General features: G+C 37.9%; 1 protein-coding gene across 8 annotated transcripts in view; it reads right to left on the reverse strand.

Annotated features, from left to right (window-relative positions):
* The window catches only part of Pld1 (phospholipase D1, phosphatidylcholine-specific), a 195,026-nt gene that overhangs the window by 104,758 nt on the left and 64,634 nt on the right, over positions 1-25,634 (reverse strand). For all 8 annotated transcript variants that reach the window (XM_013513559.1, XM_005383002.2, XM_005382998.2 and 5 more), the window contains exons 2-9: positions 21,283-21,473; positions 20,926-21,053; positions 18,984-19,129; positions 18,536-18,644; positions 16,537-16,602; positions 9,915-9,973; positions 8,766-8,858; positions 974-1,126 (exon numbers count right to left, since the gene is read on the reverse strand). In XM_013513559.1, coding sequence (XP_013369013.1) covers positions 974-1,126; positions 8,766-8,858; positions 9,915-9,973; positions 16,537-16,602; positions 18,536-18,644; positions 18,984-19,129; positions 20,926-21,053; positions 21,283-21,457 — 929 coding nt within the window. In that variant the 5' untranslated portion in view covers positions 21,458-21,473. The remainder of the gene's footprint in view (positions 1-973; positions 1,127-8,765; positions 8,859-9,914; positions 9,974-16,536; positions 16,603-18,535; positions 18,645-18,983; positions 19,130-20,925; positions 21,054-21,282; positions 21,474-25,634) is intronic.

Genomic DNA, 25,634 nt, shown 5'->3' on the forward strand with positions numbered 1-25,634 from the left:
TGCACAGTCAACGAGGGCTGAAATGGAGACAGGGAGGCTCATAAAGTCATGGTCACAGGGACCGGTGAGAACTGTGGCCTGACTTCTCCGATGCTATGGAAAACAGTGCTGGAGGGGCTGAGTTTTAGCTCAGCGGCACAGCGCCTGCCTGGCAAGCATGAGGTCGTGAGTTTGATTCCCAGTACCAGAAAAAATAAAAAATAAAAAATAAAACAGTGCTGGAAAAAGGGGTGAGTGGCAGTGCTGTGGCATTTCCAACAACAATCCTGAGCATTTCCTTTTCAGAGAATAACAGTAAGTGCAGCAGCTGTTCACACTGTCACACTCACACATCTGCACACACATGCACCAATGTATATTAGTAGGATTATGCAGACCTACACTGGTAACTGTGTGAAGAAATTATACATATATATTCATGTACACAGGATGAACTATGTAGGCATAAATGTGTGTATATGTATATATACATGTGTTTATATATACTTATATATATACACACGGTACAAATTATAATCTTCCAGAAACATACATATCAACACATATACTCACTAGTAACATCTATAGTAAATGTACATTTGAGCATCTCATGATATCTTTCTTCAAAAATTTATAGATAAATAGAATTTTTATAAATCAAACTTTTTAGGTCTTTTATTAATTAAAGAATATTGATTTATAAAATTTTATTATTTTTAGATGTAAAATATCACTCAGTTTGGTAAACTGAGTAATAAAATTCTGTTAAAATAGGCATACACCCACACACTAGATCATTTGTAGGATACTCTTCTTAAAAATATATACAGGAACAGGTTTTACAACTTCTAATTGATAAGCTCCAAATAACAATTTTCTAATATTTAAGTAATTTTACTTCTTTCTCATTTAGAGTTGAGAGAAAAAATTACGTTTTAAGGGGTTTTGGTAAAAATACTTGTTAAACATTTGCAGCTTGAAAGGTTATATTTACCTTGAAAGATTATCAATTCGAAGTCCATATTTCGTTTCTGTCTCCTTCTTCCCCACCTTAATTCTAAATTCTTTATCCACCAGCAGGACAAAGGCAATAGCACCACTGTCTGGTTTCATATATAATATAAAGGAATCTTTCACTATTAACCACCTGTGAAAAGGTAATAAGAACTTTTGAAACCCAAAGAATAAATTATTATGACAAATCTTAAATAAACATTCTAGTAGACTGTAGATTTACTTTCATATTTTACATGGAGTTTTTTTTAATCACTTTGAACCAAAACAAAACAGAAAAGAACACAAACACTTTCTATTATGTTTTTCTAAGAAGTGTTAGCACCAAGCAATTAAAAGTAATTCAATAGCTCCTTAAACATGAAAGGCAAAACCTGGAAGACTGTCCTTGATACTGTCAGGTGGCATTCGTAAAATGTACGAAGGACAACCAGTTGTTGGAATGACCGAATAAGTAGCTAACACAAACTACAGTGAAAGGGAGAGATAAGTCTATCTGCAAGCAAAACCCATTAAAAATTCAATATTCCACATATTATGTTACTTATTTCAAATGATTTGTAGTTTATAGACCTTTGATAAATGATGCTTAATGGGACAGGAACATCTCTCAAAATTATTTCCATTCAATGCAAAGTATATTTAAGAGCTTCAAAATGGAAAACTACAGTGATAATCTGAGAGTTAGGTTAGATAAAAACCTTAGACAGCAAAGATAAATCAGACATGGAAGCATGTTCTCTGAGGAGCCCGCTTAGGCTAATAGAGACACAAACAATTCTAGGCTAAATGAGAAAGGTACTAGAAAAGTGAAGCAAAAAGTAACAGGTGCGAAGAAGAGGGAGCCCTCAGTCCTAGTCAAGAGGATGAGGCCATGGAATTGTCCTGAAGAGGCGGTGTTTCAGTGAGGCCAGGAAGGGTCCCAACAATTAGAGGGTGCACATCCCACAGGAAGGGAAGAGACAACAAAGGCACGAGGGGTGCAAATGCTGCAGTTGCTGGGAGAACAGTTTGGAAGACCAGTGCCTGAGGGAATATTCAAGGGGAAGAGCTGGGAAAGTGGGCAAAAGCCACTCTGAGGTGGGTTTGAAAGCAAAGGAGGCTGACTTTGTATCATGGAAGCAGTGTTTCCTAAATGTACCCAATGATCAGAAAATCTCTTGCAATACTATTTAAAAAGAACTGATACCTGGGCCCTCCTCAGCCCCATTTCAAAGGCCTGAGAGTGTGTTTTTTAACAAAAACACCAAGGAAATTCTTTTATTTTGAGAAAGGATCTCACTATGTAGCTCAGGCTGGCCTCAACCCTCAAACTCACGATAATCCTTTTGCCTCAGCCTCCCCAGTGCTGGGACTACAGAAGCGCATCACCATGCCTAACAAGGCAATTGTTAAATAAAAGACTCCTCATGCCCCTGCAAGGCAACAGGATAATAAAATCCTTGGACCCATGTTTTAGAAAAAAATTATGAAGAGAAAGAGGGATGTGGTGAGGAGGGTAAGCAAATGACTGCAATAATACAGATCAGTGCTTCTCAGAGATTACTGTGCACATACAGCTCCCCGAAGATCCGGATAAAATGCAGATTCCAATTCAACAGAGCAGAACCCGAGTCTGCATTTTTAGAGAAACTCATAGGTGATGGCCATGCTAGGACCACATCCTGGGTAGTAAGGATTTAGATGACTGACAGGAGAGAAGAGATGGAATCCATTCAAAGCACTTACAACTATAAATATAACTATCATGCTGCAATATAACATGTATCTTGGGATTAATGGCAATGTACCTTTCACTGTAATAAAATTTTTAAATTTAAACACACTGTTTTTATTATACCATATATATTACACTGCAGAGTAGTGTGTATACATATTTGCTTGTAACTGGTGATCAGATGAATCAGGCAACAATGCAATAAAGCAGTAATGAGTATAATATCATATATCAGACAAAGTAAAGCACATAGGAGATCCCACCTAAGTGGAACCGATAAGGGCAGAACACCAGGTTATAAATTAAGTAATATGTATATTAGCATGGGAACTCAGTATGTGAAAAAACCTATGAAAAACACTTACTGAAATTGCTAACCACATTACACTTTAGTGGCCTTACAATCTGGATCTAATGTGGACAAATCTACATTGATTTTCTCCACAGTTTTGCTTCATTCATTTGTCTTTTAAGAGCTGGAACCTGCCTAATAAAAAAGGGTGTGGTAGATACTTTACAGTAAAGGAAATACATATGATATGGTGAACAGAAGAAAAGCCATCAGGGGCACAGAAAGCAATAATCAACCACAAAGATTAATGTAAATAGAGAGATGACACACTCTCTATTGGGCCTGAGCTTCCTAGTTTTTCCTGTCAAATCAATAAGTAAAAGAAATAAAGAGATCTCACCAAAACCAAATTTCAAAGGAAGTTTCTCCCTGGGGACCTAAAATAAGGCAACTGAAAAATACAGTGGATAATATTCTCAGGAATGATTTTTAGTGAATGCAGGTATTACACATTTTGTAAGAAATCTGATAACAGGCCATGGTACCAAAGGGTAACTCGTGATTATGCATGAACTGAGTTATGAGTTATGAGTTCAGACACGTAGCTGCCAGTTGAGAAAACTTGGTTAAGGTTAAAAGATACTAGATAGAACACGTGTCTATCAAGGTTCCTTCTTTCCCATGGCTCGTGATGTAAGCTAGAGAGTAAGCAGCATGGCACTGCTGCAGCTATCTGGCACTAGTGTGCTATGCTGCTGAGCAGCAAAGGACAACAGGCTTTGAAAACCACAGATGCCAGAGCTGACAAGCTGAGAAGATGTCAAGCGCCCCAGACTCATGACTGCCTGCCTGTATGTTAAGGATATATGAATGACATCAGAGCCAGCTCTGGTTAGAGCTCCACACCACAGAGATAGGCAGTGTGGGATGACAATGGAATGTGTCATTTCCAGATGTACCAAACTCCCACCACTGCAGTAGAAAATAAACCTGAAAAACACTCCTACGAGCACACATTTGTGGCATAACCACCAATGCCAAGGGCTGCCCAACACGTCTTTAACTAGGAGCCACTACACGCCATCAAGCAGGTGTGACCTGCACGAGGTTCCTACTAAAGAGGCTCCAGAGAAGGCTGCACTCTGCTGCAGGAATGGGGCACTTTTCTCTAAACCACAGACACTCCTGTAGGCTGCAGTCTTCTTCAACAACAGTGAGGTGGCTGTGCATCTCATGTCACTGGGCCAGGTCACTCTCAACTCTAAGGAGGCTATTCACATGGTGTCCTAGGTAAACAGTTCCACCCTTGCTTCTCCAAGGTGTGACAGCCCAGAAATACAGAACTGCTTAGCACTGTCATCTCAAGTTTGGAAACAATGCAAAATGGAATGGTTTCTGTTTGTCAATGATGCTGAATTCTTAACAGTCATCAGATAGCAGAGAAAACACTTTTACTAAAAGCTCTTCTTAATAGTGCCATTCCTTAAAAGTCCTCTGATACCCCCCTCACTTCCCCCCATCAGTAGATTTGGTTTTCTTCAACACGAAGATACGCATCAAGAGAGGGTGAAGCACCCGCCCTCGGATTAGCCTATCTGAGCTCCAATTCTGACTCTGCTTCTCCGTCTTGGCCTCATCTCCCATTGCTCTTTCCCACTATGCTGCTCTAACTGTGCTTCATGCTTGATACATATGTGGGGGATGTTTTGTTGTTTCTTGAGCTTCTGCATGTGCTCTTCTGTCCATGGAGGCAGTCAAACCTCTGTTTAAACATCCCTTCATAAGGAGGCTATTTGATCTGAGTGTCCCCATCCCCAGCTCCACTCCACCACATGGAGCTGCTCCACGGTTCTTCACAGCACACCTGGAAGCACTCATCTGCTTGCTTCCTGGTCTGCCTCCCGAACTTGGAAGTAAGGTGGTTGAGAACAAGGAATGCGGCTGTCACATCCACCCTGTCTGCCCAGGGCCTGGAATAATCTAGCAGCCCAGAGCAAGTATTAAGGCAAAGCAATCATGCCTACTGAATCTTACACGAAAGCATTCCCAGAACATGAATGAAACCATTTAAATACTATTACTGTATAAAAATCTTAATTCTTGGAATAGGTTGTAGTCCAGCAATGTAAATGGTAAATTTATTGCTTAGCATCTACACAACTCTTTCTCTTAAGACACTATTTAAAATGAGAAAGTTAACGTATAGTCTACTACCAGCTACAAAGATTTTGCTCCATACATGTGCTCCTTAAGCAGATGTTTTACATTGTTGGAAGAAATGCTTCTCGTGTTTGTCTTTTCTTTTCTTTTTACTTGCCCCTGCAATAAAGTCACTAAGAGAAATAATTTAAAATTTAACTGTTTGCCTTACCTCAACTTGTCAATATAAGATAAACAAGAAAGTAGTCAGAATGCTTTGTATGGCAACCTAATAAAGGGGAGCTGTAAATGAATGTCACCTTTACAAGTGACTCCCACTTACACACCAATCGGCAGATTTCTACTGTGAGAAACTCTGCAGAGTAATTTTGTCAGCTATGCTTTGTCATCTATATCTGATGTCTGATACTAAAATCACTTCCATTTGACTCAGGAAATATTAATATGGAACCAAGGCTTTAATCTTCATAAAAAGATTTGCACAATTTAAAATGAGGACACATTTCATTCCAAGGAGCACCATATCTTCTTAAATTGTCCTAGTTGAAGCATGATTTAATCCAAAGTTAAAAAAAGAGAGGCACATTTCTTTTATGTAACAAGTTCTTTCTCCCTCTTTCCTGGCTTTGCTTTTGTGGAGGTTGCAATTCAAAAGCCAGCTTCTAAGGGAGTTTTTCCCAGACTCCTCAAGCTGAAGTCACCCACTCCAGTTCACAGATCCCTCACTGTATCACTGCCTTGCTTTTTCTCCACAACTTCCCACTCCCTGAATTTATATCACTGCCGTCACTTGTTGACTTAGCTATTGCCTTCATTTCTCTCAAACAGAGCTCCATGAGGGCAGGGGCTTCTTTTCACAGAGGCTGGAACACAAGCTGTAGGTAGGAGGCACTTCATAAATGACTGAATGCACCAAACCAAGGATTCCATCCCTCGAGTAACCACCTTAGGTTGGGTCACCACAGGTGTAAGCTCTAAAACCAGGATATAAGTGTATCAAGCAATTTAGAAAGACACTGATTAGGGTAGTGGTGCCAGGAAGCATCAACAGAGAAGTAGGGAGGGAGGAAAGAAGGGAGCCTGAGAGGATGTGTTGCCATGCACTTTACGATGGGCAGTCAGGCTGGAGGCCAGCTGGGCACTCTGAGAGACAGCCCTAGAACATGCTGAAAAGCATCACAGCCCAAGGGGGAGCTGGCAGGAGTGAGTAGCTGCAATGGGGCTGCTCATAACTCCCATCTGTTCTGCACATGCAGGAGGCCTCTGGCAGTTCTGAGAATCTTCGGGTAAAGAATCACTGGTGCTTGAAGTTGAAGGCTGAAATGCTGCAGGCAGCTAGTAGCAGCTGAGTTAGGCAAATGACTGCGGAGGAACGGTCAGAAGGAATCTACCCAGGTTTCCCAGGGCTGGAAAGCCAGCCTCTAGAAGAGGCCCGGTGCAGGGCAAGGAGCCCTGGCAGGGGCAGGGGGCTGATCCTTCATCCTCTTCCAGCTTGGCTCGGGTCTGAGCACTCCCCAGGGGGCTATGCAATCTGGGGTGAGAGGACATCTCAAAGGGGAGTCTCTGGATTTTCTTCCATGTTGCCTCTACCCCAAGTTTATATAAGTTAGAGACGTTTATTTGAAAGCAAATATCTTTTCTAGTATACTAGTTCCCTTTATGTTCTAGTAAAATTTTTTATAACAGAAATTTTCATTTTCTTTAGTTTAATCTTATCTTTTAATTATCATTTTTTTCAATCCTTCCAAAGCTCATAAAGCAAGAGCCCAGCTTGGTGAAGGTTTTGGTGAAGCTTTTACTTTTTGGCAGTAGTATATTTTAAATAGACATGTTTACAAGTAGATCCCTGTATTACTTTTATATAATTTGAATACCCACAATTTGAATACACACATAGCTTAATTCCTTATTTACAAAAGAACTTATTTATCATTTTCAAATTGAGGCATACTACGTATAACTATATATGTATATTTAATTTCTTAACAAGGTTTTAATCATTTTTTAAAATCCTGGTATGCTATTATTACAACAGTTCTTACGTGTTAGGTGCAAAACTTGGGAAGACACTAAAGTCAGAAGAGAATTCTGCTGCTCAAGGAGTCTTCAACTGGTTAGGACATAAGATGAAATAAAGTTCTCTATCTCATACTTTCACAAATATAAGTCTAAAATTACCATCCCTGAAGTCTTCTCAATCTTTTTCTTTTTATTCTTTTAAAGTGTACAATACAGATGTTTTTTAAAGAAATATTTGAAAAATTACAAAACCGCCACCAATATCTAATTCCAGACTATTTTTATTATTCCATAAAGAAATCCTACACTCTTTAGCAGAAGTGAATTAGGAATAAAAAAACTCCCTTCCATCCCTTGAAGATCTTTATCTACTTTGATGTCCAGAGATGAAGGCATTATGTAATATTTGGCTTCTTTGCAGCTAGCTTTTTCACTTATGATATACTCAAGGTCCATCCACATTGTATCATGTGTTAGTACATCATTCCCTTTAAGTTTTATTCTGACATAATTCATATACCATAAAACTCACCCTCAAAAAGCGCACAATTCCATTTGTAGCACATGCACAAAACTGCACACCCGTCACCACTCTCTAGTTCCAGATAATTTCTTCACCCCACAAAGAAGCCCCACACTCCACAAAGAAGCCGCACACTCCACATTGTCTTCATTCCTTCCCATGCTTCAGTAATACTTCACTGTATGGAAATATCTCAGTTTTTTCATCTATTCACTTGAATTGTTTCTACTTTTTTGGTTATTATGAATAATGCTGCCATGGACAAGTTTTGGTGTCTTTTTTTTTCAATTTTTTTAGATGAATACCTAGGAGTGAAATATCTGGGGCATATGACAACTCAATGTTTAACACAATAAGAACTCTGTTTTGCAAAGTGTCTGTACCGGGGCTGGGGATTTAGCTCAGCGGCAAAAGCGCCTGCTCTGGCAAGCACAAGGTCGTGAGTTCGGTTCCTGGTACCGGAGAAAAACCAAAAAAAAAAAAAAAAAACAAAGTGTCTGTACCATTTCACATGTTCACTGGCAATGTACAAAGGCTCTAATTTCTCTAAATCTTTGCCAATTTTTGTGATTCTCTATCTTTTTGTTAGAAAAATTTCACACCCATTCTAGAGAGTGTGAAATTGTTATCTTACTGTGGATTTGACTTATATTTCCCTAAGATAGTGATGATGAATAATTCCATATGCTTATCAGTCATTTGTTCCTATTTGGCCAATCAGTTTCTGAGTCTTATGTCAATTAGGTTGTGGGTTTGGTTTTGTTTTTGGTGTTGGGTGTGCAGCCCAGGAGCCTGGACATGCTATGCACATGCTCTACCACTGAGCCACACCTCTACCCCCTCCACTGGATTTTCATGCACATAATTTGGATACTCTGCCACCTAGAGTATCCAGTTTTGAACAGAATATTTAAATGGATGGTAGAACTCGGATTTTAAAATATCACTTAAAATTTGCTCTCTCATGGCTTTCAAAGGATTTATTATTTGAAGCTACTACATAAATACTTTCCTAAACACCTACTTTATTAAAACGAACACACAAAATTCCTAAATCCTACCTTTTTGACCATCTGTAGCAGGCTCTCCCCTGACCACAGCAATTCAAACCTGGTATTCTGTGTCCCCCGGATCTTTTCATGATCATGCCTTCTCTGAAAGAGACACCAAGTTAACCCATCACTCTCAAATTCACATTGAGCTTGGTCAGTCTCACAACACGGGGCCAAATAAATCATCTCATTCTCATGTGACCTTCCTCCCCACTCTTTTTCCTGCATCACGAACTGCTTGATGTCATATTTGTTAGCCTGGGTGCTCTAGCAGCTTAGAAGCTCCTATGTCAGATACAGCCCTTTTGAGGTATGAGGTTGCATAATTCTATTGTGTACAATGCAGGGCCTTAACCACCCTGCCTCTTGGTTCTAAACACTAAGAGTTGCCTCCAGCCAGTAACTATGACAGTCCCATGCATTTCTATGGCTCAGTGAGTGCTGCCGAGACTGGAAGAAGCTGCCCCTCAGTTGCTGTTAAGCCTGGAGGGAGGAACCCCCAAAAGATCCAGCACACTTCTACATTCCTCCATGCACAGTTCTAGCAACTGAGCCAGTCAAAGGCCGGACAGCAGTGCTACTCCCTTCGAAAGTACATTCCTTGATTTTGAAAGATGTGTCAAAAAAGGAGCAATATCAACAGCTAAACAAAGGAAAACAATTTTGAAACAATGTTCCTAAAGAACTAAAATTAAAATTTAAGCCTTGCATTTAATCAAGCACTAAAATAATATTGTGAAGGAATATAATCATTGAGTAAATTTCCATCTATTTATACAGTTCTTTTATACAATATTTTAAAATAGTTATCAAAATGATTGATAAACATTTTCATAAGAGACTAGAAGAAAAGGACTTAAATATTTGATTTTTTGTGCATTTTCCCCACAACACACTTGCTATGAGCATTGAACACTCCCACTGATGGGGTAGAGGAACTCTGTACTGTCAGCACATAAGAGACAGCGAACAGCTGCTACCACACTGTTCATTACAGGAGACACTTTGCTTCATGTAAGTAGATCGCCTGAGTAAAATGGAGATAAAAGCTAGCAGTGAAGCCAGGGGCGCTCCATCACCAGGGCATGCTGCTGCATCAAATGTTAATGCTCATCAACTTTTTACATTTCTCTACAAAGATCCAACACTGGAACTTACAGGCCCTTTGGTCCCAAGTCACGGATGAAAGATAACTGGCTTATATCAAGGAATTCTGTCTGAAAAGAAGTAAAAAAAGAAAACTTTAGGCAAAAAGGAAGATGGAAAGAAAAATAAATTTGTGCATTATATACAGATCAAAAATCATGATATTGCCCTGAGACTGTACTGATTAGAGGTATACAATTAAAACACAGTCAAGAAAGGACCATCTACACTAGGATGTAGAGATGAAATACTCAAGTGGGTCATGGGTAACGCTTTTACTCCCAATACTGTTTTGTGTCCCTTTCTATTGTTGTGGAAGAGGGTTGTTTGTCAGATCATACAAGAAGTAATAAAAAAAATGGATGAAGGGATTGACATTGGTGCCAAGCTGTAGAAGACACAGTGGCCTTCGGCATGTGGAAATGAGAGGTAAAGAGAGAGGGGAAGAGCAGATTACTTAAGAAGGCAGCAGATGTAAGGTTGGGCTATAGGAAATCAGATGAAGGAGGGTAAGAGAAAATCATATGGCCAACAGGTCGCAGAGAGATTGGGGAACGTTAGACATTCACAGAAAGACTTTTTTAAATTAGTTGAGAAGGAAGAGAATTTGGGGCCCATCTCACTGGGGAAAGTATAAAGAAATTAAAAATTGTAACAGTTAGAATAAGAACAGTTCTAGCTAACATTTACTAAGGGCTTACTATGTGTTGGTTCTGTGTTAAGCATTTCTCAAGCATTATGGCAAACCTCTCTGAAGTAGGTACAGAAGTGAAAACTGAGGTTTATTGCAGGGGTAAGTAAAGTTTGTTTCCTTCTTTTGCAAAGAGCCAAAGTAAATATTTTGTGCTTCGTGGGCCATAGTCTCTGTTGTAAACCCTCAGCTGTAGTAAGGAAGCAGCCATAGATAACATATAAATGAATGTGTGTGGCTGTGTTGAATAAAACTTTTTTATGAATATGAAAAATAAATATAATTTTCATGTCTCAAAATATTATCATTCTTAATTTTTTAAGCACTTAAAAATATAAAACTTATCCTTAGCTCACAGAACATACAAAAATAAGCAGCAAGTTTAATTTGTTCCATGAGCATAGCTTGCCAACTCCTAGTTTAGAGAAGTTAAGTTTTCCAAGATCACACAGTTGGCAAGGTATAGAATTGGTATCAGTTCAGACCAAAGTCAGTCTGCAAAATAAAGCAGCAAAAGAAATGTATCAACATTTCTCTTATTCAAATTGAGTTCCTTGCATATCCTAGTGAGGTAAGGATTAGATGAAAATGTGGAGGTACAAAGTGACAAACATATCAAGAGTATGAGCAGCCTACATGTCCATCAACAGATGAATGGATAAAGAAGATGTGATACATGTATACAGTACAGCACAAGTCAGCCAAGATGGTTAAGTTTAAGTCGCATGTTGGAAAATAGATGCACTCTAAGTCCATAATGCTAAGTGAAAGAAATTAAACACAGAAGGCTAAATATTGCATGGTTTCTCTTATATGAAAAGCCCAAAGTCTATATAATATAAATTAAAAAATAAAAGAAAGGTGGTAGGTAAAAGGGCAATAAACTTTGTGGAAATCTGAGAAAAGGTGACATGGAGGAAGGGAAATTAAAAAGGATCAAGATGCAATTTGTATATGTACCAATACCACACAATGAAAATATTCATGGGATATTGCAGATATACTAAACAAAATTTTTAAATACTAGGTAATGCTTAATATGCAGGGGTTTGACTTCCGGTAATTCTTGAAAGAACTAGAATTAGACTTAACAATGTTTCTAAATCTACTGTTTTTTTTTTTTTTTTAAGCAGCAAATAGTAAATCTGTCAGAGGTCCTTAGACCGTGTCAACAATTGCCTCAACAGAAAAAAACAAAGACACAAAACATATCCTGCCAACATCCGGAAGCAGACAGAGGGGAGATTAGACACGGTACAAAGTTCTGTGGGAAGACTTGTACCAGGCCCATGTGAAGTTATAAAGTTACAGAGGAGGGGAGGGGCCCATAGCCCTGGCTGATGTGATCAAGAGGCCCTTGATCTACTCGTCACTGGGATTAAAAATATGAAATGTACGGTTTTCCTTGAAAATTCTATATGTGATTGAAAATATGTAATATTAACCTTGTAAGAAAAAATAACAAATATCTCAACAGCAGTCAGTTCTTGTGAAGTTCAATTAAATGCCCATATTTCTTTTTTTTCTTGGGGTCATTTGCAGAAAGTGGGTTTTTAAAACTCAAAAGAGCTTAAATAACTTGAAAATCTCAAATTAAACTTATCTTCACACAGCACTTTTTAAAGTAAGGATTTTAAAATCAAGGCCTTTAAATTTCATTTCTTCTATAAAACATTGTGATTCAACAGCATGCTTCTTTAAAATCTGATTTGCAGAAGTGCTTTCTAATTGGAAATGTAACCCACAGGTTATTAGAAGTGACATTCAGATTGTCAACCAAAGAATCCAACTGTTTTAAAACCCTAAGCCATAACTTCTCATTTTATCTTTAGAAAGCGAACAGATAATGTCAGTCTGAATTTGCAAAGTAACGTACAAAATTAATTTACACATTAATATAAAATTCATTAACAGCTTAGTAAAGTTTAAAGAGATTTCAAGGAGGAACCAGCACTATTACAGAGATGGGGAAAAACTCTCTGGCAATGAACATCCTAATGCAGATTTATGAAATTGAAATCAAATGTGTAAAGGTCAACCTGGAACAAGCCTAATTAACAAAATGTAAAATTAAGAGATTACAGTGTCCAACCTTCTCAGTGCATCTCCTGTGGTAAGAATCCCATTCTCCTTTGCAGCAAGTGATTTTCAGAAATAAGAATTTCAAGATCAACTTAATCTAACAATATTCCACATGGCTGAGAAAGTACTAATCAGTATCTTCTTATTTTGATAAAGGAAGTCATGAAAAATACAATTAAATAATATTTTTGGTGTTAAGTGGAAAGTGGGCTCATGTAGAAAACTCCAGTGTGACTTAACTGGGTATGTTAGAAAGTTAGAGAAAGAAGCAAGCAAGACAGAGTTTTCATGGGAAGAGACAAGCAACCAACTCTAAGGTTAATAATAAGCCTTAGAAATTATTTAGCAAGCACGTCCACAGGGACCTTCCTACGCATCGTTGTATTATAAGAGAAGAGAGATTTCAGAGGCCCCTTTCATTTCTCAGATAGCAAGAATTCAAGGGAGAGGCCAAGTGGGAAGTTAACCAGACACAGGGAAACAAGAGCTTTGGGTGGGGTCATCCCTGGTGGCGAGGTTGGGAGAAGTGTCCTGGGGGGAGGGCTGCCTTCCAGTGCACTAGTTATCACAGAAAACACTTTCTGTAATTCACAAATGCAGCCACTCAACTCACACAGCTTTCTCGGTTGGAATGGAAATGGAAATTCTATGTGCAATTTTATTTCTTACCTACTCTTTCAGGTTAAAGTTACTCATCCTTCAAAGCGGGGGAAGGGTGAAGTCAATATTATTGATCTGTGGGATGTTTTATCCAGGATTGCAAGTTAATCACTATCTTGAAGATAAGGCATCTGAGTCACAGGATTTAAATGGTTTGATTCAAGTTAGGATTAAAATGTGGTCTTACTGGTTTAGGGCCTTCTGGAAACTGTATTTTGTTCAATGTCTAGATTTTAATCTTAAAAAAGAAAAAAAGTACATTTATGTTCTTTATTCCTCTTACTTTTAATTTTCTGGAAGATAATCATTTTCCAGGTAATCAAAAGGCTCAGTTAGTGGGTTCTATAGTAGAGCAATCAATCATATAATTTCAGAACATAAAAGGAATTCCCGTTGGGAGATATTTTGTATGTTATTGTGCAACTCAGTTAGATATCACTTTTTGAAAACATATTTATCCCTACAGCAAAGGGGAAACATATGTATGCTCATTTTACAAATAAGCAAGAAAACTGAATGAATTACCAATAATCTTGAAGAGAACTGTCTGATACTGACTCAATTAAAACTCTGGGATGTTCTGTTTGTCAGAACTACAAGGAAGAAAAAAGAAATAAAACAAAGGCAGCTCTCATAATCCTGGAAGAAAAGATATTTGTCTGAGTGCAAACCCAACCATCCACTACATAAAAGGAAGAACACAGAACTGTCCAGGACTGACTTCAAAAGCTATTTAACAAAAAAAAAGGAAAAAAGAGAAAACAAGAAAAAACTGGAAAGAAAGCTCTTGTAAACAAGGTGGAGAAGAGAGATTGAAGGGAGGAGAGAGGATTGGGAAAAAAGAAGAATCAAGATACAGTATATCATGTACAGGTACAAATCCCCTATGAAGAATGTTATCAATATGTGTATCAAAAATGTACCAATAAAATTAATTTTAAAAAAGAAAACAAAAGAGCCAGTGCTTTGAAGCACTGACCAGTTTTTCTGGGTAAATCCTATTACATAATAAATCTTTCTCTGCTTTTTGAAGTAGGCCAACTTCACCAAGATGTTTCTCAGCTGACCATAGCGTTTTCTGTTCCTTTTTTTATTAGTATATTTTAGATGTACATAATGATAACATTCATCATAGGGAATTTGTACCCATATATGATATATCTTGCTTCTGACTGTAGCATTTTAGTTAGTTCTCAAATTCTCCTGATGATAAAAACCACCTGAACTATTTACCAACATTACAGGTCCCAAATACAGAACCAGACAGTCCTACAACTAAGGACATGTCCCCTGACCAAGTCATGATTGTACAAGTTAAAGGACCCAAGTTAACTTCAAAAGGTTTGTTTTATATTCCTAAAGTATAAATTTATAATATGCATGTATGTAAAAATAAATGTTACTATATTTTTTGCAGTTGGATTTTTTTAATATTCCCCACAATTACTGAAGGAAACACAATGGGTGCCAATTAAATTTCAACAAACATGATGTTTGCTGAAACCTAGTCTTTAGGCCACACTAAATTTGGTATAAAAGGAAAATTGCATTCGAGAATGAATGTATATCAAGTTGTATCCTATGCTTAAACTGCTTTAGAGAATTGAAATGTTGGAAGGAATGATCTCAGTAGCCACCAGAAACAATGTGGGGAAATATATTCCCTAAGTTGCTAACTAAGTTTTCTCCTTCACAGGAAATGATTATAAGGCACCCTAGGATGTTTCAAGGCAATATGGCCTAATGTTGAATATATTTTTATGACGGGAAAATAATTAAAATGAACGTTTAAAAATGTAAACATTCGGGGCTGGGGATTTAGCTCAGCAGCACAGCGCCTGCCTGGCAAACGTGAGGTCGTGAGTTCGATTACTGGTACCGGAAAAAAAAAAACAAAAAAAAGTAAACATTCTTTACATAAGAAGCTAAAGTGTAACAATATACATGGAAAGAGAAGACTGAACTCACTCACCAAGTACTGTCCTAACACCAGAAGAAATAGTACAAATAAAATCGCAGGCAGGCAGAAAAGCAAAAGAAATGGAAGGTTATTGCATGTGGGTATTAATACCCATTTAAATAATTCTCCATTAAAGAGAACAGCTTGTCAGATGTCAGAGAACACAGAAAGCGGCAGAATTTCTAGTAGCAGCAGCAGAGTCTCCTCACTCATTATATGTTCAGCAGTGTTTACGAGGCCAGGAAAAAGGCAAGACTCCTTCCATCTTGCTTCTCTTGAGATCCACTGGTAGAACCCAAACTACTAGCTTTCCTGAAAAAACACTCCTCTAGGATTACAAAGCCGTAGAGCTACTTAGAATCCATGGAACACCATGGCACAAGCAGCTGCAGGAGCTGGGGCACGGCCTGGTGTGACTGTTCTCTAAACTAATCTCTAAACATATCTCCATATGTTCTCTAAACATATCTCCATATGAATACAATCATCCAGCCTCAGGTATCCAGACTGAAAGCTAGTCTTCTAAATCACAACCCTAGCACACACATGCACAGGCACACGCATGCACAGGCACACGCATGCACACGCACGCACACATTCAAGGGCCTCTATGCGGGCCACGTTCGCTGTTCACCGACACCGTGAAGCCCACTTCCTCCTGCTTGCCAGATGCCTGTCTCCCACGGGAGGCAGCTAGATCTGTGACTGTTTCTGAGCCCACTACCTTCTCTGTTTCCTTGGATTTCTCAAGAGCCTTTTTCTTTGCCTAGCTTTTGCCACGCTTCTCACTCTCACATGAGAAGACTGGCCAATCAGATGGCAGGCAAAGTCTACCCTGTGTACTCTTGCAGTATTCATCTCTGCTTAACCGCTTTCATCCTTTGCTACTCCAAGTTTTTTCTGTGGAGCTAGAAAGGCTTTTTGGCATTATTTTAGAAGCCTGATGGGAGAAAACAATTGATTTCTAGATAATCTGGTCTATAACAGCATTTAAAGTTGATTTAAATCTGTTGCTATAGGCATATTAATTTAGATTCAATGTTTTTAAAAACAGTATCATATCACCATAAACTGAATCCTTGCTATCAAATCAATTTTGCATTCATTAATCTATTTTAACTCAAGGAATAAGTAAGGTACACTTAGACAAAAGCCCTTAAGTTAGAAATTATCTGAAATTTAACTCATAAGTGGCCACTTCATAAATTAATTCAAAACTTAAATCACTGAATAGTACTTACTGTGGCATGGTAGTTTCTATACATGGGCATTTTTAGTATCTTGGTCAGGTAATCTTCCAACTGTTTCTGTAATTTTAGATATGAGTTAACATAGTCTTATTTACAGAAAAGTTTAAACAGTGACAATAATGAGATCATCATTTCATCTCAACTTCTATAGGTTATTCAACTGTTTACTCATATTAACCGTGGAAGAGAATCTTAACTAGCAGGAAGGTGTTATGTCTACAGTTCTCTTGAAATGTTATTTAATTTCTTCTTGCTATTTCACTTTCCACATGCTTAGGCTTTTATACATTGCTGAGAAGACCTGAGCTACACGTAGTTTTAATCTTTGATAGCTATTAGAACAGGTCTTGTACACAGTAGATAATTTAATGCATTTATTGATTTTGCTGAAAACCTGTATTTTTTCAGTTCTAATATTTAATTTACTAGAATACACATCACAAATTTTAAACAGCCTTGAAGAAAAAAGAGGAGGGGGATGTTAAAGAAAAAGACTATCTAGTAAGATTTACCCTGATTGTACACAAGTTAGAAGGTGTATGTTGTTTGGGGAAGTGGGGATAAAGGCTAGGGCAACGGAACAACATAGTTCAAGCATATTGACCATCACACAAAATTCAGCACCTTTTTGCTGAAGCACTAGGGTTAATAGTCATAAGCATCTTTAGTGGGACTCAGATATGTGCACACAGTAAGCCAAGGCTGTAAAATTTTGGGTCCAGCGTCTTAGAAAATATTTAGCCCAGATCCATAAGAAGATTTTAAACAAAATGAAAACTGCAAAGGAGAAATCAAACATTTATTCTGGAACATAAAACTTTCAGATTATCAAACAGAACTGAAAGACATGAGAAGGAAGGGGATATATATATTATATAGATAATAGATAACTGGGATAACTGTACTTCTGATGTTTAATGGTTTATTGAAAGGAACAGTCAGTGCTTAATTTTTAAAAAAATTTTGGACCAATTTTGCATGCTTATATCTGGTAATCTGAACAATTAATTTGAAGACAACAATATGCAATATAGCAACCATTGGTGAATTCCAGCCATTTTGTCTACTGAAACTCTGTACCACTTCTAATGTTTTTGTTTTTATTTTTTATTCTCTGTAATGGTTTGATGAATCTTGCATTCTTATATTGGTAATCTGAGCAACTTTGTTGAAGATAATATTAATATAACAACCACTGTTAATTCCTATCATTTTGTTCTGAAACCCTGTATCATTTTTAATGTTTTTGCTTTGTTTTGTTTCTGTCTGCATTGTTGGTATTTTGCTATTGTCCTTTTATTATTATTATTATTATCTTTAAAATAAAATGTTAAAAATGTAAAACAAAGAACTGATAGATATGAGTGAATGGCTTATAACAAAAAATTCCATCTGCTACCCTGAAGCAGAGCACATAGAAATGTTCCTTGCCTTGAGTTTCTTGCCTAAGCACATCTTGCTCGTACTCTTCTTAGACCTTAAGCACAGCATAGAAATGTGATTTGACATATATTCTAAATGAGCTACTACAAATACTGCAAATGGATGGGAATATACGGCTCTAAAAGCATGGATTTTGGGGCTGGGGATTTAGCTCAGCGGCAAAGCGCCTGCCTGGCAAGCGCAAGGTCGTGAGTTCGGTTCCTGGTACCAGAGAAAAACCAAAAAAAAATTAAAAATAAAAAAAATAATAAAAGCATGGATTTCAAACTCACAAAGGCTCAGTTTTTGACCAAAGCCAGCCCAGGGAGTGCCAAGTTCCTATGAATACTCGTCCTCTCCTGGGGTGGTGCACCCTCTTCATGGTTTGGGGAAGTGACTTGGGGAAGAAGGGATGTCCAACTAACTCATGAGAAACTGAACCAGCCAGGGCCTCTAATCAGTAGTAAGAGAAGTTGTAGCCAGATCTCCCTTTCCCAATCATTAGATGCCATTAAATGCCATATTTCCACAAAATCATGTTCAAAGCAACAATAGGGAAAAGACTTACCCTTCTTCCAAAGAACTGTTCCTCTTGAATCATATTTTCATGTGAACTGGGCAAACTGGGCATTTGTCGAGGCTCTTCCCCTTTGACATTTTGTCTTCTAAATGTATGTCTAAAACACACACACACACACACACACACACACACACACACGATGCAAACATTCATTAGATTACTCTTTGACTATAACTTTCATATCTTACATGAGATGGATTTTTTTGTATATTATTTGTACATGTTTGCAATTCATGCAGTTCACACTCATCTTGGGGAGTGGATACATGTATGTATCAGAACTTGTTTCTTTTTAGAAATGGCTTATTTTTTAAAGAGCTTATTTAATTGGAAATATATACCAACAATTGATTAGATATCCTAAATAGTGAACAAAATACACTTTCCATCCAACTTGAATACTGGGATAACCTTATATTCGTTGTGAAAAGGTTACCTTCTGGTGGGAATGGGAATGCGGATAAAGGCTTTGTACTTGAGCAGTTCTCTGTGGAATTCTTGAAAGTGCTTGAATTTCCTCTTGACTTGCCATTTAAATTCCCCATGTGTTAACTCAATAGTATACAGATTGATACTTGATACCTATAGTGATAAATAAAAGCTGTTAATATCTCAGATAAAAAACCCAAAAGATGCCAATGAACCATAGCTAATAAGTAACATAGAAGTATATTTAAGTTAAATCTACATATTATATATAAGTACTTAAAATTTTTTTCAAAAACTGATGGCAAAAATAATATTCTCTTCAATGTTAAGAGAATTTATTCATCTGTTAAATTATATAAGACAAGATTCCTGTAAGTCTTGTCCTCTCAACATGCATGTGCATACATGCTCAGGTGTGCACATGCACACACACACTCACAAACACTGGAAACCGGAACCGAGGTAATACAGACAATGAACAAAGGCCCTAATTAGCATTGAGCAGTCTACTCTGCATATTTAAGTAGTGAAAAGGCAGTTGACAGAGGTAGGAGAGAAGCAGGAGGTCATGGAAGCCGGGAACACCATCTTAGCCCGTTTTGCCTACCACAAGTGGCATAAATGCCTTCTCCCCCCCTTCTGAAGCAAGTTCCAAGGTTCAGGCTTGTCTATACCACACCCCTGCCCCAAGGTCACACCAGTGGTATGTGGAGAAAGTGGCTGCACTGGTGAATATTCAGAATATACCTATATAATATATGTACTATCCTTATTAAATCCTCATAACAAATATATAAATAAGCACTATGATACTCATTGCTTGGATGAGCAAAATGAGGTAGAGTTTAATAACTTGTTCAACATCACAAAGCAAACACAAGAACTAAAACATGTAGTTCGGCTCTACAGCGCATCCATTTAACTCCTACTTATAACTGTCTCTCAACCTAAAAGCTGCCAGGCAAAATGAGAGGCAAAGGTCATCTTAGAGATGCTCAGTAGTTTGTCAGAGAGACATGGGCCCTACTCCTAAGAAAAGCCTAAAGCAAAGGCTGGACACCGAGGTGGGTGTAAAGTGAGAGTCAGCAAGGAGCTAGGATAGGTGCTAGGGCAGAGCGCTCGGTAGAACCAGCACTGTCACCCTTCAGGGCACAATAAAAGAGGAGCAGGAAAGCCTGCCCAAGGCCAAGGTAGTACTTGCTTCCCTTCTCTGAAGCAGGAGCCAGTGGCAGCCTCACCCTGCCTTTGCTTAGATTTAACCTGATGGGCAAGGAGCACCACTCACTGACACCTTTCCCTGCCTGCCAGACTTGCTGCAAAATCCAGGCAGTCATAGATCAAACACAGCTCACCCACACCCAGCTCTCCCTTTCAACTGCTTAGTTTTGCCTGCTGAAGACAGTTACTCTAAGCCTTTCCCACTTTCAGTGAAAATATTTGTGCATGAGGACTAAGGGCAGGTTAGGAAATCATCAGAGAGGCAGAGCTGGCCTGGAGAATTCTCTCAGGCAGCCTCTTGGGTAACAGTATTGGCCAGTCCCATATCCTGACTTTTTTTTTTTTAAGAGACAAGCGGCACCATCATTTTCTTGCTAAACGAGCCCTGACTTTGACTCGCCATTCTAGTTAGAAGAGATAAGCCCAAGAATCCACGTAAGTAGAAAACTGGGGGGAGAGGACAGCTAGGGGAGGCATCTTACAGTATACTGGGTTAGTAAGTTGCCATAAATGTCATTAAAAAGCACTGTCCAGCAAGGAGGAAAGAGGAGTATGACAATAAAGATTAACTAAGAAGAAAGCAAATCCTGAAAGGTGATGAGGACTTGGGTGTGACAAATAAAAGACAAGAGTCTAAAAATAGGATTCTAACTAGGAGGGAGGAAAATAGAAGTCGAAGTATTAATTCATATATATTGACCAAGACAAGGTGAGTCCATAAGTGCTCTGACCCTTGATGTAGATGTGAAACGTTCCACGTCCAGAACTTGTGCTTTTATCGGACAGCCAGAGAGATACGTCTGTATATTAGGCTCCTTAAATCCTTGAGTGTTATAAATAGCAGAGAAAGGGATACACACTAAAAAAAAATAAGTACATAAGGTTATTCCGATATGCCACAGTCTCATGCTTTGCATTCCACAGGCATCCTTTTAAGAGTCATAATTGTTACAAGTAAGCTTCTTAGGAGCTCATCGCAGCCCCCGTTATGGTATCAGTGAAGGGGACAAATTGTCTGCTGGTGTTTCAAATTGTGCTCTGCCAACCATCCCTGAGCAGCTCTCCCCGCTCATATCACCAGTCTTCACCTTCCTGAGTCCTGGGGTCCCCGGGAGACACATCATAGTCCACCTCCTCTCCTTCAAAATGCAGCTCCCGTGTGTCCAGATTTTCTATCAAATTGCTCATGTCGGCAGCGATTTTCTGCAGTGCAGAGGTATTTACTCTCGACTCGTTTTTCAGTGACATGTTACCTTCAGACATGGTGAAAGCAGTGGGGCTGAAGAAAAAGAAAAGAATTATACACAGATGTATAATTTGACCAAGTAAAGCCCTATCACACATGTGGGTCTAGGCTTAGACACAGCATCTAAAAACAGGTCACCCAGCTCTGTGACAGCCCCACTTACTCACAACAACAATTCAATTGATTTTCCTGATAACATCTAAAGGGTTCCTAGTTTGTAAATTATAATGCAGTAACATATTTAGCTGTAAACAAGAAGGAAAAAGAAACACCACACTGAAGAAATGCCAACATTTCTCTCCTCAAGTTTTATGAATTTAGATAAATTAGAATAGATTTAAGGAAGCTTAATTTTGGAATGCAGATTCAGAGAAAAGAAATTGCTTGTTTACTGTAATAAATAAAAGGAAAGAGAGAATGTGACATGAAATAAGCAACTTTCACTATTTCTTAAAGAAAAATTAGGATAGTAGATTTAGAAACATTCTTACGATAGCAAATCTCCACATTTTCTCTGTAGGTGACATCCTGAGCAAAGAGTATATTACTTCTTTCAGATATGAGGTTTTGGCCATGACTTTGATTAATATACCTGTTCCAAAAGATACTTGGGGGGCTAGAATTATACTTTTCACCTTTATTGAAAGGAAACCAGTTCTATTTCATTCTGACATTTAATAACACAAGTCGCTACACATCAGTACCCAGGGAAGAAGAGTTCCTACAGATTTTATTTTTCCCTTAAAAAACGGAGATTTAATCCTTAAGGACTGTCACCTGAGCTGGATGAAAAGTTCATACTGCCTGATGCAGAAATAATCTCTCCATTATAACTGGGCTCAAAATGGAAGGTCTCTCATACCAGTAACTCTTCTGCACATGTTCATTTATTACAGCAAATCAAAAGTACTAAGTAGGTATCGATGTGTGGGATGTAACAAGTGAAAATGTGGAGATGAAAATGGCTTGTCCCTGTGATTAAAGAGCTTCTGACATGGGTGAAAGAAAAAGCCAGAGAGTTTCAAGTTCACCCCTCACTTCATTCAAGGTCTTAGGCTTCCCGAAAATGGACTGAGAGGAACACACCTAGGTGAGGCTCTTTCCTACAGGTGGTCTCAGGAAGGTGGATGCTCACAGGGAAGTGCTAAGGACCTTACACAGTCTCAGACAGTTTTTATTACAGCCCCTGGAGTCTCTAAAATGTACACACTGCCATGTGGAAAGACCTTGCTTGGAAATTGAAAGGTGAGGGTGAAGGACAGTGGTTCTGGTTTGGCCATATACACATGTACAACGCACATATCTAAGCTACCTGCGAACTGTGTAATCTATTGTGTTTCTTTTTCATATTCACTGTAAAGAAGCTTGAGGCCAAAATTATAACCTGCTATTAACAAAATATAGTACTATATTTGCTCCAATCTCTTCCCTTCAACCTCTCTCCCATTTCTCATTTATACTATAATAATAGTTCATGGATAGTTTGATTAGTATGCATCTGGCTGGTGATAATTATTTATATACATTATTACATTGCTAATTAACAACAAATCTATGAAGGTTTGCTATTCCCATTTTGAAGAAGACAGGAGTTTGTCTTTCACTCTTTATAGATAAGGAAACTAAGGCACAGAGACATTAGGTAACTTGACCAAGACTTCAGACCACCTGTCCAAGGACAACTAGTAAGAGGCAGAGCAGAGATTTCAATCAGGCTTCTCTGACTCAAAAGCCAATGTTCTCAACCACAGTCACTACCCTGATGTCTATTTTCTGGATATCCATACATGACCTTGAATAGGGAGAAGTACTAATATACGCAAGTGCCCCTGAGCAAGTCCCTTTAAGAGCTAACTGTACTGAAAAGAACTGGGAAATGAAGTTCTTTCTGTAGCTGCCTCCATAGGACAAAGCCACTTCAACTCTCAGGACTTCGGTTTCCTCAGCTCTCAATTAAGGGGACTGAGCTATTTCATTTCTAGGGTCCCCTTATAATACAACACCAATTATAGATAAAAGGTGCCATATAATTGTTCAGCCTCCCTTTTAATTTAATTATTTAATCCTCCTTCTATCCCAAGAAATGAATATAAGTAGTTCTGCATTCAAATAAAAGCAGTAGGGGCAGAATGCTTTCTAACCTGGATAATTTAATCAAGGTCAATTCAGTCTCCATAAAGGAGCTGCTGTCTCTGACTATAAGTAAAATATGTATTTCCTTTTCTCTTAATTCAACAAAGAAACACTTAGTAGATGCCAACCATGAGCCATTTATGGCTATATTTAAATAAAAGGTAATGGAAAGTTCAGAGGGAAGGAGACAAGGAAAAACAAGTCAGAAATTACATCATATCAATTGTACTGCTGATGTCTAATGGTTATTGAAAGGAACAGTTAATAGTTTACTTATTTATTTATCTTTTTTGACTAGTTTTTGCATGATTATATCTGGTAATCTGAACAACTAATTTGAAAACAACAATATGCAATGTAACAACCACTGTTGAATTCCTGTCATCTTGCCTGGTGAAGACAACTGATTTACACTCCACCTCAGGGTTAACTTTTTAAAGCAGATTTGACTGGCTTTAAATTCTTAAGAACTTGGTTAGAGAGGTTCATAATAATTTATTTTATTTTATGGTCTGGAATGTCTATCAATTTAATCTTTAATATAAAGTTTACTTATGTTTTGTGACAAGTAACATCCTCTGCTTTAGTCACCACCCCTTGGAAAGGATCAGACTAAACCTACAGTCATTAGAATGATGGAAGCAATATATCTTGACAGCTTCCTGAATTTCTATGGTTAATAAATTAAGGTCACATGGTATTTGAGTGGACCCAAAGAATAAGCAGATCTGTGCATGAATCTGTGAAGACTTGACTTAACGATGGAAAATGAATTAAGTGATTTTTCCATCACTACATTTACCTGAGTGCTTCACAATGTCTTGTGTTGAATATTCAACAATTGCATTGCTGGTCTCAATCTTGAATACCAGGCTGCAAGGCTATGTACGCTCCAATGTTGTAAAATCTTTACTTATTAGTCAATGTTCTCTTTCATCTAAAATAATCGACCCGGGGGAAGGAGGAAGTGAGCAGCTGCCCAGCTACAGCCTACGCTAAGCATCAGTGGGATAAGGCTCCCAGTGTTCACACTCGAGATAGTGTAATTCATTTTGTTACCTCCTTATAAAATAATACTGCAAGATCACTATCTCTTTCAGTACCAAGAAGAGACAGTATCCATGGAAAGATAAGAGCAGCTGTGTTTTACTGCTGTTTGCATTGGTAAATGAGTGTTGGGTTTTTTCCTGGTTGTGACTATTAGGATTAAAGTCTTTGCAGGGAATATTTAATGACTTCTGGTTATTCAGTGATGAAATATTTTAAATCTAGCATCTTCTGATCTCAGTTCTCAACAAGATGAAGAAGTAGAATGTCAAAGAGAAGCAATTATTTTCCTTTTCAGATAAAAAATATGTGAACAGTCCCTTAACCAAAATAACACTAACAATGTTATCAAGTATAATTGATGTTAAAGTAAATATTAACAGTAGCAAATATTTGCTGAATATATGTTAGATGCCAGGCACTATACAAAAGATAAACCACATGACCTCATTCAATCCTTCTTCCTACAATCTTAGAAGCTAAGTCTTACTGTTAACCACACTTTAAAAGAAGCTTAGACAAGATAAGAAATTTGCTCTGGTACACAGAGCTGAGGGCCCTGTACCTGACCTTGACTGATATAATGCCAAAGTCTATCTACTTAACAAACCGGAAGTGAGAACGAGGGTACAGGATAGTTAAAGGAGACATTTACTCCTCCGTTTTATATTCTTAAAACTAAGGAACAATAACAACAAAATCCCAGCATTCATTCTTTGAAGATAATTGTGACTCACTTCTTGTTTCTCTTTCTAAAAAATATGCAAAGTTCTCCCATATTTTTCTTATATATTATTTGTGCTTATAAAGAGAATTAAACATAATTATTTTCTAAGCAAAAAAATCATATCATAATGTATTAGTGTGTCATTAATTACAATTAGATTATTTAAAATCAACCTAGGACATAGCTAAGTTGTAAAGCACCTGCCCCTCATGCACAAGGCCATGTGTTCAATTTCACTGTAAAATTAATTAATTTAATTAAGCCAAAATAATTAATGGATATTTCTT

This window comes from Chinchilla lanigera, unplaced genomic scaffold, assembly GCF_000276665.1.
Source record: "Chinchilla lanigera isolate Chin_1 unplaced genomic scaffold, ChiLan1.0 scaffold00019, whole genome shotgun sequence".
NCBI lineage: Eukaryota > Metazoa > Chordata > Mammalia > Rodentia > Chinchillidae > Chinchilla > Chinchilla lanigera.